Here is a 14733-nt window from a genome sequence, read left to right as displayed (position 1 = left end):
TCTTGCAAAGATTTTGCCTCATTAACATATCCTCGCTCATTCTGTATCACCTGCCCTTGTTTTTATGAGTCTCTTTTTCCCTTCACACTGTCACATAATATCTTTTTGGCACTCTCTCGGATGTTCATGAATCCTGTGAACTATGGACTCAAGGCCACCTTAAAGATAATGTATGTGTCTCTCTGAGCTGTTTTTCACTGTCATGAGAAGTAAGAGATCAAGTGACATGACACAGAAGAGTTCCCCACATTTGAAGAACATGGCAGATGTGGTTTTAGGGTAACGTGCTGCAGTTCTCTACAGGGTGACTGGATTCCTTTGTATTGAAGTGGACAAAAGTACAGAGCTCATCTTGTTTTTTGCACGTGTTTTGTGGTGGTTTCAAATGCATAGATGTAGGCATTTGTGTGTTCTCATGTGTTGGTGATTAGTGTACATTTTATGTATAGGTGTGTGCTTGTTTGTGCACAAACATGATTTCTTCCTCATTATCAATGAAGCCTAATGCTCGTTGACCAAGACTTCATTTATTTGATCAAAATACAGTAAAAACAGCAATTACAATGTAAAACAACTGCGTTCTATTTGAAAATATTAAATGAATTCTTAGCAGTCATTACACCAGTCTTAATCTTCACTCGAATCTTCAGAAATCATTGTGATTTAACATCCTGAGATTAAACTGACTGTATAGTTGTGCATTGTTTGTATTATAATATTTTTTCATATTGTATCATAATAATCTTGCTGATCATAATATATTTCACTGTTTGATTTCTGTTTATTTTTGTACAATTTTGGTATTTTACGATTCATTTTTGATGTCAAACCAGGGCAAAATCAATTGAAAATTACTGAACTTAACCTCACTAGGTACATTTAAGCCACCAGATGACAAAAAACCATTTGCCTGCTGTATTTCTGATCACATGTTTGAATTATGCCATTTTTATAACTTGTGTCAAGTGACTGACTGTATCTGTGTCTTAAAAACATGGACAGACAGATGACCAGACAATATCTGCCCACAAAAATCTAACACATGATTGCCATATAACAACAATATAAGTCAAAATTGATTTCTATAGCACATTTAAAAGCAACAGAGTTGCGCCAAAGTGTTGTACAATAAAACACAGTATATAAAAAGCATAAAAGGAAACATGCATCATATGAAAAATAAACACATAAAATAGAATTTTTAACTGACATTAATCAAAAGTCAGAGAAAACAAATAAGATTTGAGGACAGACTTAAATCTAGCTAGTGAAGGAGCAAGTCTCACATTTACAGGCAAACTATTCCAAAGTTTAGGGGCTGCAGCTTAACTGCTTAACCATGTGACTTTGCCAGATTTTAATGTTATTTTTTTAGAGATTGTTTCTCAACCAACGTAAACAATACTTTGCTAGTGACATCAGCGTTTTTTGCATCATTTTTTAATACTACACCAACTGCATTATTATTTATTTTACTTAAAATATATGTACAGTAAATCAGAATTTTATTTTATTTTTTTACACAATTTTCCACGAAGCTTGGAAAAACAATTACAACACATGACCAACAGAGGTCGTTTTTGTTTCTGTTCATGTTAGTGTGAAACACACTTTACAAAACCGTAAAGGTCACATACCATTTAATGTGCTTTTTGAATAATGGCTCACACTTGAACTGGTTATGACTCAATGTTTTCCTTATTCTGTAAAAATGCAGTAATGTATCGCTTGAGAAACAGAATAACTCACTGCTTTGTTCTTGCTCTGGCCTATTTATTTAAGGAACTTTGTAGCATGCATTTTTGCTACTTATATATATTCATAATCAACTTTTTGTTTTATCTTAAAACATAAATATAAATAGTCCCTGTTGACAGACAGAGATTTTGTACCAGCTGGCTGTCATGTTTTACAGTTTTGGCAGGGGAGTCTTAGAGGAACCAACTATCCATGCACCCGTTTATAATTTCATGACCAGACAAGAGTGAGTTTGTGACCTACAACATCGGTGATAAGCCTGGAACATCTTTCCTTCCAGAGGAACATAAACACAGTCTGATCAGTATCAAATCTGAGCTATAGCAGCCCATAATTACACAAGATACAAAAGTAAATCAAAGCTTTCTGTTGGTGACCTTTCTGTCTGTGACTTACATGTTAGCTGGAAATGTTTCTTTGGTTCACTGGTTCAAAGTTTTTAACATCCAACCCAATTCTGAAATATCTAACACGTATTCTTTTTAATATTTCATAACCATAGACATCTTTTAGAAATGAGTAATAGGCCATGACAAGAACAAGGCAACATATTTAAATGAATGTTTAATATGGAAATACAAACAATTTCTTACATTTTTAGTCTTAACAGAACAGTCATTCATTCATTCATTCATTTGTAATTCAATAAACTAGACTCACACATTAAAAAATACACCAAAAATGACTTTCCCCTTATAATAACATTAATGGAACCTTGTCAATTCTCTGAAGTGGTTCATTGACCTGGAAAATCACATCATTTTATTTCACGCTTTAATGATAAGGTATGGTTTATTAAATTCTCTCAGATTTATTGTAGCTGTTTCACACCATGGCACATTTTCCAAGAAAAAGAAAAAAACTAACACCACTGGCCGAAAGTGTATTTTAATTGAAACACATAAATACTAATGTATATATAAATAAAAATACTGTACATGGGAAAAAAAAATACAAACACATTGCTGCCATCCTTATTCAATCAATATAAACAGCCAGATTATTAGAAAATGTGTAATTCTATATATACCGCACCATGCAATGTTTCTTACGTCTCACCGTCCAAACAGAGTACCGTAGAGGACAAGCTGGATTTTTACACCACAATAAATTAGTTTAAAAAAGATCAAAAAGAGAAAAACAGATCAAAAAAACAGAAAGACCATGTCGTCTAGCACCCCTGCCTCCCCTAGGCGTTCTCTCCTCGCCCTATGTTCATATCTCCATGGTGCACACAAATAGTCCTGGAGCGTGTTCAGAGCGTGTGCAGAGCTGGTGAAGAGAGCCGCTGTGCGTGGGGGCTAAAGAAACAACAGTTCGGCTACAATGGGCCAAACTGCAGGCTTTAATTGGATGGTCGATGAAGGGCTTCTCATTAAAACCAGTAGAGCTCCTTCCCTTTCTTGTGGTGCTGGAGACCTGCGGTGCAAAGCAGACATGAACACAATGGCTGAACACAAGGAGGAATCATTCACACATACAATCTCCATGGTGGTTGCAAACTCTCTGTATAATAAGCACCAACAACTGAGGCCAAACAATCCATTTCCTGCCATTAACCTGGAGGGTGTGTGGCTCATTTACTTTAAACATAATTCATGCACTTTTCTAAACAGAACATTGCGCGAACTTGAACGGTAATTTGCTGGTAAACTCTCACTTAGTTTGGAAAATGAAGTTCTGTAGCACACATGAAAGCTTAATAGCTTAATTTTACAAACTGAGAGTTTACTGATGAAGTTTCCACAATGTTCAGTTTTAAAAAAGCTTATAATTTATGTTGCCAGAAAAACAACTAAAATGCTAGAGCTAAAAAAAAATAATAATTTTGTGAGCAGTTTTATGCATTTGTTTCATATTATATTTGATGTTTTTATATTTTTACGCATTATGTTTTATGTGTTATATTTATGCTTAATCTTGAGACACATCTCTGGGATTGTAAGTATATGGATCTTTCTACAAAACAGGTTTAATCTGATGCTGATTTATTCTGTTTATTAATATAGACATTTTTGATGTTGTGTCGCCAGGTTATACAGCAACCTTATAATTTTTCCCTTTTTAAAGTCATAACCTTTTCTATTAATCAACATAAATCACTAACATAATCATTATTTTAAGAAGAATTTGTTACTTCTTTTTAGTAGGAGGCGATTTTCAGATGTCAACCCTGTTGCCAAGATTTTGTTTAATAAACAGATGATAAATAACTCTCATTCTGAACACATAGTTATATATCTCTAAATATTCAAACGTATTAATTTCTCTTGAGAGGTCACAATGCCATTTACTTATTTGACTCATATTTAAATTAACATTAAATGCATTATTTATCTGGTAGAATGTTTATTTTTTTAAACATCACCTTCATTATATATGAAAAGCACATATTTAATAAAAAGATTCATTACAGTAACCTTGGTATTTGCATTTTATTTCCCTACATTAGATCACCATACCTGGTTCCATGTTGAGAGCCAGACTCTGTGCCACTTCCCCAGGCGGAAGCAGCCCTGGCCATGTTGGTGTGGGTTCCAGCTTTCCCACATCGTAATGCCCGGGCAGCGTCGGAAGATGAGGCGGTCGGACGGCAGGCATCAGTAGGGGTCCGTAGTGGGCATCCAGCCCAGAAGGGGAGTATAGTTCGTGTAAGGGCCGTGGAGGGGGATAGGGCTGGCTCTGAGAGAAGCTCCAGGACTCTGATGTGAGCGGGTGAGCGTGTGAGTGAGGCAGACCCGGGTGCAGGGCCTGGGCGTAGGGGTCCATAGCATAGGTGGGAGCACCTGTGGGATCACAGTGGGGTCGGCTGGGTGGAGAGGGGTAGTTACTGTCCCAGAATGATGGAGGGAAACTGCGCCGACTGCTTGAGGATGAAGCATCTAAAGGGAAGAGAAATGAACGAGAATGACAAAGAGAAACAAAAAGCAAAGGGTGTAATGTCATGTTTTCTTGGAGAAAAACTACGGTAAATTTTGATATATTTTCATTTTGGATTGTAAATATTGGCAGAGTTGTAAGTCAGTGGGATAATTACACAAGCAACAACGGTCTACCAGTTGTAACGCCACAGCGACAGTTCGAGCAAAGCATGCTAACTCTTCTGTCTTTGGCCTCAGAGGAGACAAGAGAGCAGTGGATTTATTGATTTATTTACTGTATATTACACTGCTGCCACACAGATCTACAATAAATATGTAATTTCTTTCCCAGCTGTTTACCTTCACAGACATAACCGACTGTTTTTGTAACTCATGTGTGTTTTTAACATAAACTTTTGTGGATTTGACAGTTTAAGCGCAATAAGACATGGAAGTTTAATAACATTACTCACATGTCATGTGACAGCCGCTTTCTGTGCGTGTGCTTTGGATGTGTGGGCTATATGGTTTAAAATGCAAGATTTTAGCATGATAGACATGATAATCAAAACCAAACAGATGTTTTTTTGGCAGAGTATCTGAGGATCGAGCTGTAAAGGCACAGGCCTTTCTGGAAAAGTGGGCGGGGAGCAGCAGCACATTTGTATTTTAAGAGACATGCACAAAAACAGTGTGTTTCTGCTTCCACTCAAAATAGGCATTTTCAAAATTATATAATAAATTATCAGTGGGGTATTTTGAGCTGAAACTTCACAGAGACATTCTGGGAACACCTGAGACTTATATTACATGTAAAAAGGGGCATAATAGGTCTCCTTTAAGCATTATTTAAGCATCTGTTCAGGTTCGTCTCACACAACAAAATCTTAGTTACACAGTATTGCCAGTTATTGCTCTGTCTCACGAATGAAAATTGTTCCAAACACAGAGATGGCAAAAGTACACACATCCTTCACTCAAATAGAAGTACAGATACTCATGTTTAAAAATACTTTGGTAAAAGTAGAAGTACTGGCTACACTTTTGGACTGGGACAAAATTTCAGGCAAGGAAATCTCACACTCATCCAGGCCATCAGATACACCCACAACAAATTCTGAAACCATGAATAACCCTTTTTTTTTTTTTTGTATGGCTATCACATTTAAAAAAAGGTTTAAAACCTTAGGCTGGGGCCATGCAAAATAATTAAAGGTGCTCCATTGAACTGCACCTTCACTTCCATTTTCTTTTTCAGTCTCTTAATTTTCCATGATATCTCTCTACATCTTACTTTGTGTGTGTTTACGTTTTTCCACAAATTTTCTTGTACCTGACAATTTTCCCATCAGCCATCTGCTGTTATGAACAGAACGGTCTCCACCTTCTCCATCTGTTTGCAATAACATAACTTTTTTTAGTTCAATTTAAAGTATCACATTATGACCATATATTGTTGTTCTATCTTATAATGACTTAAATACTATAGATTTAGCGAAACTTGCCTAAATGTCAAAATTAGTACAATAATAATTACATCAAGACAATATATTTAAAGAAAAATCCTAATACTGTACATGTTATTGCATTATCACGAGTCATATTTTTCTCTTACCAAAGTTAACCATGGTTTATTACAGTAAAAGTATAGTAACCATGTTTTGTTTTGTTTGTTTGTTTGTTTTTTGGCAGATTGATTACAATCTGTTTTCATTTACAACCAGAGGCTTAGCGAATAGTCGCTTGGACGGAACAATGACTGCTGCTTATATATGGTCGAAACGATGATTGGCAGGACTGGATGATTAGGCTCCTCCCAAACCTGCGTTGTGAACTTCATTTAATTTGTGGTTACCATGGTTTAACTATAACCACGGTTTTTGGTTAGAATTTTCGTAAGGGTTGTGTTATTATCTGCTCTAACGTTAGCTCCCTCTCTTCTAAACGTATTATAATACGATGTTTTATAACATCTGTTTGCTAAATTACTACTGTAACTTAGATAATAATGATGTCCTTTATCATACAGTATTTTGAGTGATGATAGTAATTTAGTTTAGTTTAGTTTACAGTAGGCTATTATTAATCATCTGCTACTATCAATGGCTGCTAACGTTACTGCTAAGAGATGCTAGCAGTTTAATTCTTAACTAAGTAAACAAACACAAAATTACAGCCTATTTACAGATGAAGCTGACCTGCACTTGAAGTCATGAACAGGTCAGTAGCTTTGCCTCTCTGATCCACTCCATTCTCAAGTCTCTTGCATTGATTACTCTGATAGTAAAAGTAAAAAGTACTCAGAAAAATAAATACTGAAGTAAAGTACTGATACCAGAAAAATCTACTTAAGTACCGTAACGAAGTATTTGTATTTCTTTACTTCCCATCTCTGTCCAAACAAAGCCACAGCAGAACCTTTGCTAGGAACACAGAGTGGTGTTTCATTGAGGTTGAGTGAACAATTCAATGGCTCATTCATCATAAAGAAACTCATTTGTTTTGTTCCTAAATGAATTGGCCACTTTGAACAAACTGGTTGAATAAATGATTCAATTATTCACTAATTAAGACAGGGATTTTCTGCCAACTACTGGTGGAATTAGTTTCATATTTAAAAGTATAGGCAATCCATCATTTCTTCATTTTTTTTCATGAATCATTTAATATTTCTTTTGTTTTTGTTTTTGTTTGTTCACAAATAAAAACACCAAAATCAAGACAGTACTATCAAAAATATCAATATATTTTCTGTTTAGTAATTTATTAGGCTATTTAAAAGATATTACATTTATTATTTAAAAAAAATCACAACATTCACAACATTATGTAATTTTAACAGCTCTAGTGTCTTTATTCTAATTGAATTATTTTTATTGAATGTATTGATTGAATTTTTTTAAAATGTCACCTTCATTAAATATGAAAAGCACATATTTAATAAAAAGATTCATTAGGCCTACAGTAACCTCAGTATTTGCATTTTATTTCCCTACATTAGATCACCATACCTGGTTAGAGATATTACATTTATTAACATTCACAACATTATGTAATTTTAACAGCTCTATGGTGTCTTTATTCTAATTGAATTATTCTAATTGAATTTATTGATTGAACTTAAGCATTTGACATAAAATGACACATACATTTAATAGGGTTAAAGAAAAATATGTCCTTATAAAGGTTAAAAAATTAAAAATAAAAATACACCAGAAATCAATATACTGGCCCTTAATGAAAAGTTTATTTCTGTCACTGCTACTGTTGCTATAGTGACCTCCTCAGGAGAATATGACCCCTGTTCACGAGCATCTCTCTTCAGTGTGCTCCGACTAATTAGTAATCTCAAGTTTGTGGTTACTGAAATGTTGTCTGAATACTGTTGAAACATTGAAACTTCCTTTGGAGCGTTCAAGCTTTAATTAGAGGGCTCCGACCCCTCAAACCCCCCAATAATGTGCACACTGGTGTCAGTTAGTTATCATATTATTAGAGGTCCAGCTGAGATGACATGTCTCTGTGTCTCATTTGTCCACATATAAGGCCGTTGCACCTTGGACTTTCAGGTCAGGCTTGTCACATGATTTCATGTGATTTCCACACCCTCAGATGTCTTTCTGGTTGAATCATATGGTGTTCCATTTGCTTCTAAAGAGCTTAGCACACATCACAGAAATACACATGGCCACATGAGAGAGATGAGAGATGGAAAGAGAGGGAGGGAGATCTAGAAAGGAGTAAGAAAACCCATCAAAGAAATATAAAAGATGAAGAGGTCAAAATATTGACAAGCAACAAAAGAGCAGAAGAAAGACAAGAAAAAGGCACAGACTTCTGTCTGCCGTAAAGGTCTATATAAGGCACGAAGTTAAACCTGGAGGTGGTCTTCTCCTTCTTCTGTCATATCGGCCCCCCAGCACCTCCACAGACCTGCAGACCCCTGTCTCAGCTCGTGCCCCCACCTGTTGTTTTTACTAACCCTCTTGCCCCCCGTAACCCCTCATAGAATGCGGAGGGAGGGGCGAAGTATGTTTTTAGACATTACTTTTATATTTAGAATTCTTCTGAAAAAAGACACCGGTGATGTAGTCGTGATCAGAAGAGGGGTGGGCGAGCTCCTCATAAATCTGACGCTCGGTATTGTGAGCCGTTTGAATGCGATATGAGCTCGAGCCACTGCGCTTACCGCCATGTATAAACATAGTATCTGTTGGGAGGCAGGCAGCGTCTGAGAGGCCAGATGAAGATGTCATGGGGAGGGAGGGAGAGGGGAGGAAATATACCAAAGGTTCATTAAGGTAAACACACACAAATTAAGCACCACCTTGCATAGCAGACACTTGTGCGAGTTGGCATTCAACAGGCTACTCACGCTATCTCAGCTGGCGGCACAAATGGGACAGAAAGTGAAAGACATTTGTGACTATTTGTGGTAAATTTTTAGTTCGCTCCTGTCCTTAAAGGGATAGTTCAAACAAAAGCGAAATTACGGTAATCATTTATTCACCTTCATGATGTTGTGAGCTCATATGATTTTCGTTCTTCTGCAGAACACAAAATAAGTTATTTTAAAGACTGTTTCAGCTTTTCAAACTCTTTGACTTTCACTGTAAATAGTGATAACTTGGAATTATTACCTTAAAGAGTTCTACTTGATTTATCCCATACAAATTAGTGTTGTGTTATAAATTGATGTATATGTTGGTTTAGTGATGTTAATATTTTTGACTTCAGTAAAACCAGTTAATTTAGATATTACCATTTTTAGGTTACAATTATTTGTGTATGTATACAAACAGATGAAACATTCCTCAAAATGTCTTCTTTTGCATTCCCCAAAATAATAAACATTGATTATAAAAGGTGTTTTTCGTATTGATTCAATAAAAAAACCATTTTGAGTTCCCCAAATAACTTTCTTTTTAAAAAAGAAAGAAAAAAGACACAGTTAGGAAAAGTTTTTTTTTTTTTTTACTTTTTTTTAGTGTAAAGAATATTTTAATAATCTGAAAATAAATAATTTTCTGCTATAAAGAACATTTTGTGCAATGGAAAGGTGGATGTTTAAAGTTCTTCATGGAACCAGTGATGCCAAGAAAGAAGTTTTATTTTTACGTGTGCAGAAGAAAGTAAGTTTGGAATGACTTGAGGATATAATGACATGACTAAATCATTTTTGGGTCAAATGTAAAATGTATCATTCTTTCATTTCTCACTGACTTTGTTCTAATAAGCAGCTTCATTCAGTTACATTAAATTCAAATCGATTTGGTTCAGTTCAGTGCATTTTATTTTAATACAACTGAGCTGAGTTCACTTAGCTGAGATTTGTACACACAAATGATTTGTGATGAAGATCTGTCTTTATTCAAACTAATGGGTGCTTTTTCCACACTCTCACCTGTGCTGGGATCACTGTGCCTCTTTTTGCCCTCGGCCTCCATGTAGGTGCTGAGAGCTCTGGAGAAGTGTTCGTCCACTACGCTGCTAATGTCCCCTTGGTAGTAGGTAAAGAGGACACATCGTGAGCTCAGGTATTCTGCCTCCCTGACCTCTTTGCCCTTCGTAGCCTCTTCTACTTGTCCGGCCGAAGAATACGGTGATGGGGATGGACCTCCTGAGCTGGAGCTTCCGGCAGAAACTGGGACACCCTCCGAGCAGCACGGGGCTGCCACGCTGTCCATCGGATCTCTACAGCGAGACGAGGGGTTTCTCAGACCAAGGGGTGCCTAAGAAAAAGAAGTAGCTGAGAGACATTGCGACACATTCTGTTTGTGTGTGTGTGTGTGTGTGTGTGTGTGTGCGTTTTTGTGACAAATGAGGACATACATTTGTATAATGACAAGGGTATGACGTAGGTATTACAAGGAGAAGGTGGCTTTTCAGGACATTACCCCATGTCCCCACTTTTCAAAATGCTTATAAAATCACACAGAATGGAGTGTATTGAAAATCTGAAATAGCATAAAGTTTCCTGTAAGAGGTAGGTTTAGGTGTAGGGTTGGTGTAGGGCAATAGCACATACAGTTTGTACATTATAAAAACCATTACGCCTATGGGATGTCCCCACTTCTCACAAAAACAAACGTGTGTGTGTGTGTGTGTGTGTCTGACTGTGTCAGTGTTCATGTATGCTTGTGTGTGTGCACATGTGTCTGACTGTGCAATTATGAATTATATAGCCTATAGGTGTGTATGACAGTTGCGATCATATATAAAATGTATATATGACCAGATAAGACCAGGGCTGGTTGTCATATTCTCAGTAACTATCTGTGGTGTGTAAAAAATCCAATTACACCAATGTTTGTTTTCTCAAGCAGTGGCTTTTTTGTTTGTTTCAAACATCTTTTTCTAAACTCTCTTAAATTAGAATTACTTTTGTGAATTTTTCAAAATCTTCAAAATTAGAATATCACTTTTTTCCCCCAAAATATTTGGTTGGGGAAAAAAAGTAAACACAATAAAATCATACTTGTATACATTCAGAGTAAAGTCAAATATATAATGATTTCAACTATATAATTTTATAAATTTTAACTGAACGTCTGAACAGTGTTCTCAGGACAAGTTACCACCTGTGTTATGAATGTTATTTCATATTTATTTATGCAACTTCTCTGTCACAATATTTGTTGACCACACTTGTTTGATATTTTAGCAGGCTAATGTCAGGTTCCACTTAGGGAACTTACACCATGTAATATGACAACATGCCCCACGCATGAACTGCATCTTTTTTAAACTGTATTTCTATTCAATAATGGAATTGTTCGACTGCTTTAGATGGCCGAGAATTAAAGATTTGTGCTGAAATGTGATATTCACTGGAATGTGACAACTTGCCCCACTCTAACATAGGCTACCTCACACACAGAGCAAACAAACACAATCGTGATATAAACATTAAAATGTGTAAAAAAGCACATGCGTTTTTAATTTAATTATAGTTAAGTATGCATTTCTCATAGCTATGCATTGCGCGGAAACCTGCTTACCGGTAAAGTGCTGATGAACGCTGAAGCTTTGTGCGCGTACGGTGCGTAATGACCATAAGCCGGGTACATAACATCCAGACAACTCATGATAACCCGCTCGCTCCTCTCGGCTCGCAGGCAGCGGGACTGTCGCGCTCTGTTTCACGTGCAGAAGCAGAGAAACGGGTAAGAAAAGTCAAGTAGGACAGTGCAACATCTCGTTGTCGGTAAGCAGAGCGCGCGGTGACTGATCGGTGGTCCACGGTGACGCACACCTGACAGCTGCGCTAGCGGGACTGTGGTTTGGGTTATACCACAGAATGCGCCCAAGACAGAGCTTCACATGTCGACCCCTCCCACACCAAGACCCCCGACCACCCTCGAAAATTGAACTGCGTGATCTTGCAGAGCACCTCCGTGCATAGAGTTTGATTGACAGACCCCATTCATTTATCACGACTGATGCCTAAAGCAATTAGGTGATGGAATTGTAAACCACCTTTTTGGAATAAATATATGCAATATAAATACTTTGCATAAATACTTAGCACATGGCTGCTTGTAGCTCTAAATCAGTTTACCTTTTAAGTAGGCCTATTTTATATAGTATTTTATATCAATAATAATGCTATAATATAATATTATTTATATATTTAAAATATACTTAAAAAATAATAAAAATAAAATTATAATTATATATATATATATATATATATATATATATATATATATATATTAATCGTAAGTTCCAAAATTTCCAAAAGGCTAAAAAATAAAAATAAAAATAATGGATTAATTACAAAACATCATGTAGTAAACTACAGTTAACTTGCTGTGCTGAAGAACATTGGCTGATTCTCAGGGTGGCACAGGGGTGTGAGGTATAGTCTGGACACCCAATCCATACCAGCACTTGAGCAAAGAGATTCCTCTCAAATCTAGCTCACATTATCACCTTCGCTTAAACAAGCACGAGGTCAGTCAAACACACACCTATTAATGTTGTCTCTGTCCCACTAGTTTACATTAATATTCCAAATCAAAACTGTTAATATTCTCTTCAAGAAGGAACCTACTCTAGATCGTGCTCTGTTAAATGTGTCAGATATTCTCCCAGACATTAACATGTTCACATTGGACCTTGAGTGCCAGGAGTTTTCTGACAGACATTCTAGAACGTTAAGAGAATTGTGTGGAATATTTGCAGAATTTCATCCAGCGGTGTTAAACAGAGAGGAATGTCTCTGAAGTATTTGCTCAGGGTCGACCGAGGAGATGTGTGCCAGAACTCTATGTCAGCTTCAATTGACCAATAAACTCTCTGTCTAATACAACTGGTTTCAGACCAACTGGTCTTGCCATGGAAAGTGTTAGAAATATCAGAGCTCTTAAATAATATACATTATTTACATTTGCATTATTTTTCAATGAACTCAAAACAAAACAAACATGCCAATCACCAAAAATAAGTTTTAAAAAATATATAAATATACATATATATAAAATATTTTTTTAAATTGCCTTTATTTATTCTAATTATTTTATGTATTTATTTTAAAAGCTAATTATACATACAGTTCAAAAGTTTACATAGTCCTTGCAGAATCTGCAAAATGTTAATTATTTTACCAAAATAAGTGGGATCATACAAAATGCGTATTATTGTTTATTTAGTACTGATCTGAATAAGATATTTCACATAAAAGATGTTTACATATAGTCCACAAGAGAAAATAATAGCTGAATTTATAAAAATGACCCCGTTCAAAAGTTTACATCTCCTTGTTTCTTAATACTGTGTTGTTACCTGAATGATCCACAGCTGTGTTTTTTTGTTAAGAGATAGTTGTTCATGAGTCCCTTGTTTGTCCTGAACAGTTAAACTGCCTGCTGTTCTTCAGAAAAATCCTTCAGGTCCCACAAATTCTTTGTTTTTCCAGCATTTCTGTGTATTTGAACCTTTTCCACCAATGACTGTATGATTTTGAGATCCATCTTTTCACACTGAGGACACATAACTATTACAGAAGGTTCAAACGCTCACTGGTGCTCCAGAAAGAAAAACCATGCATTAAGAGCCGAAAACTTTTGAACAGAATGAAGATGTGTACATTTTTCTTATTTTGCCTAAATATCGTATTTTTTTCATTTACTACTGCCCTTTAGAAGCTACAGAAGATACTTACATGTTTCCAGAAGATAAAATAAGTTAAATTTACCCTGATCTTCAAATTGAATGGCTCTTAATGCATCATTTTTTTCCCTTCTGGAGCATCAGTGAGCGTTTGAACCTTCTGTAGTAGTTGCATATGAGTCCCTCAGTTGTCCTCAGTGTCAAAAATGGATCTCAAAATCATTGGTGGAAAGTGTTCAAATACACAAAAATGCTGGCAAACTGAAGAATTTGTGAGACCTGAAGGATTTTTCTGAGGAACAGTAGGCAGTTTAACTGTTCAGGACAAACAAGGGACTCATGAGAAACTATAAACAAAAAAACACAGCTGTGGATCATTCAGGTAACAAGACAAGACAGTTAGAATCAAGTGTATGTAAACTTTTGAATGGTGTAATTTTTATAAATTCAACTATTATTTTCTCTTGTGGACTATATGTAAACATCTTTTATGTAAAATATCTTATACAGGTCAGTACTAAATAAACAATAACATGCATTTTGGTAAAATAATTAACATCTTGCAGATTCTGAGAGGTGTATGTAAAATTTTGACTTCAACTGTATATATGATATCTTGTTTTATAGGCTTACTTCTGTACTACTACTACTACTAAAAATATAAAAGTAGCCTTATACAATGAGATATTCATTATTTAAGCAGTTCCTATGTATATTCACATATGCATACTAAAGTAAGCACAGGATTTTCACTGTGCCTTATCAGTACTAAAATACAAAAAATACCTTTCAGAACTTCATGCAAATGCTATGTAATGATTTGTTTCAACACAGCCAATATAGTCGCACAATTATGGAGTACATTTACAGGAATGAGAGACATGGACACTTGAGACAAAGTTGGATGAAGCTCGGCACTGCTGTCATGAGTACATGCTTAACTATTCCCTGCTGGAGGTCAGGAGGTCTGGGACCATTAACCTCTCATTTTACACGCATT

The 14733-nt window shown here is 35.8% G+C and overlaps 1 protein-coding gene across 2 annotated transcripts; it reads right to left on the bottom strand.

Annotated features, from left to right (window-relative positions):
• Nucleotides 1-728: 728 nt before the first annotated feature.
• On the bottom strand, nucleotides 729-11894 carry vgll2b (vestigial-like family member 2b). Of its 2 annotated transcripts, XM_058748949.1 has the most exons (5): nucleotides 11621-11894; nucleotides 10024-10351; nucleotides 5953-6012; nucleotides 4221-4640; nucleotides 729-3177 (listed from the first exon to the last, which is right to left on the bottom strand). In XM_058748949.1, exons 1-5 carry the CDS (start codon nucleotides 11705-11707, stop codon nucleotides 3134-3136), a joined length of 939 nt encoding a protein of 312 aa, XP_058604932.1. In that variant the 5' UTR covers nucleotides 11708-11894; the 3' UTR covers nucleotides 729-3133. The 2 variants fall into 2 exon arrangements, with proteins under 2 accessions (XP_058604932.1, XP_058604933.1); XM_058748950.1 differs by lacking the exon at nucleotides 5953-6012 and having other exon boundaries at nucleotides 733-3177.
• Between the last annotated feature and the right edge of the window lie 2839 nt (nucleotides 11895-14733).

This window comes from Onychostoma macrolepis, chromosome 17, assembly GCF_012432095.1.
Source record: "Onychostoma macrolepis isolate SWU-2019 chromosome 17, ASM1243209v1, whole genome shotgun sequence".
NCBI lineage: Eukaryota > Metazoa > Chordata > Actinopteri > Cypriniformes > Cyprinidae > Onychostoma > Onychostoma macrolepis.
Note: the sequence above shows the minus strand (reverse complement) of the source record. Positions and strands in the feature narration are given on the sequence as shown.

Coding starts and splice junctions, on each gene's coding strand:
- vgll2b (XM_058748949.1), bottom strand. CDS start 11,707: ATGAGTTGTCTGGATGTTATGTACCCGGCTTATGGTCATTACGCACCG. Junction 6,013..10,023: donor GCACAGTGATCCCAGCACAG/GTGAGAGTGTGG, acceptor TATTGCAAACAG/ATGGAGAAGGTGGAGACCGT. Junction 3,178..4,220: donor GGCTCTCAACATGGAACCAG/GTATGGTGATCT, acceptor TTTGCACCGCAG/GTCTCCAGCACCACAAGAAA.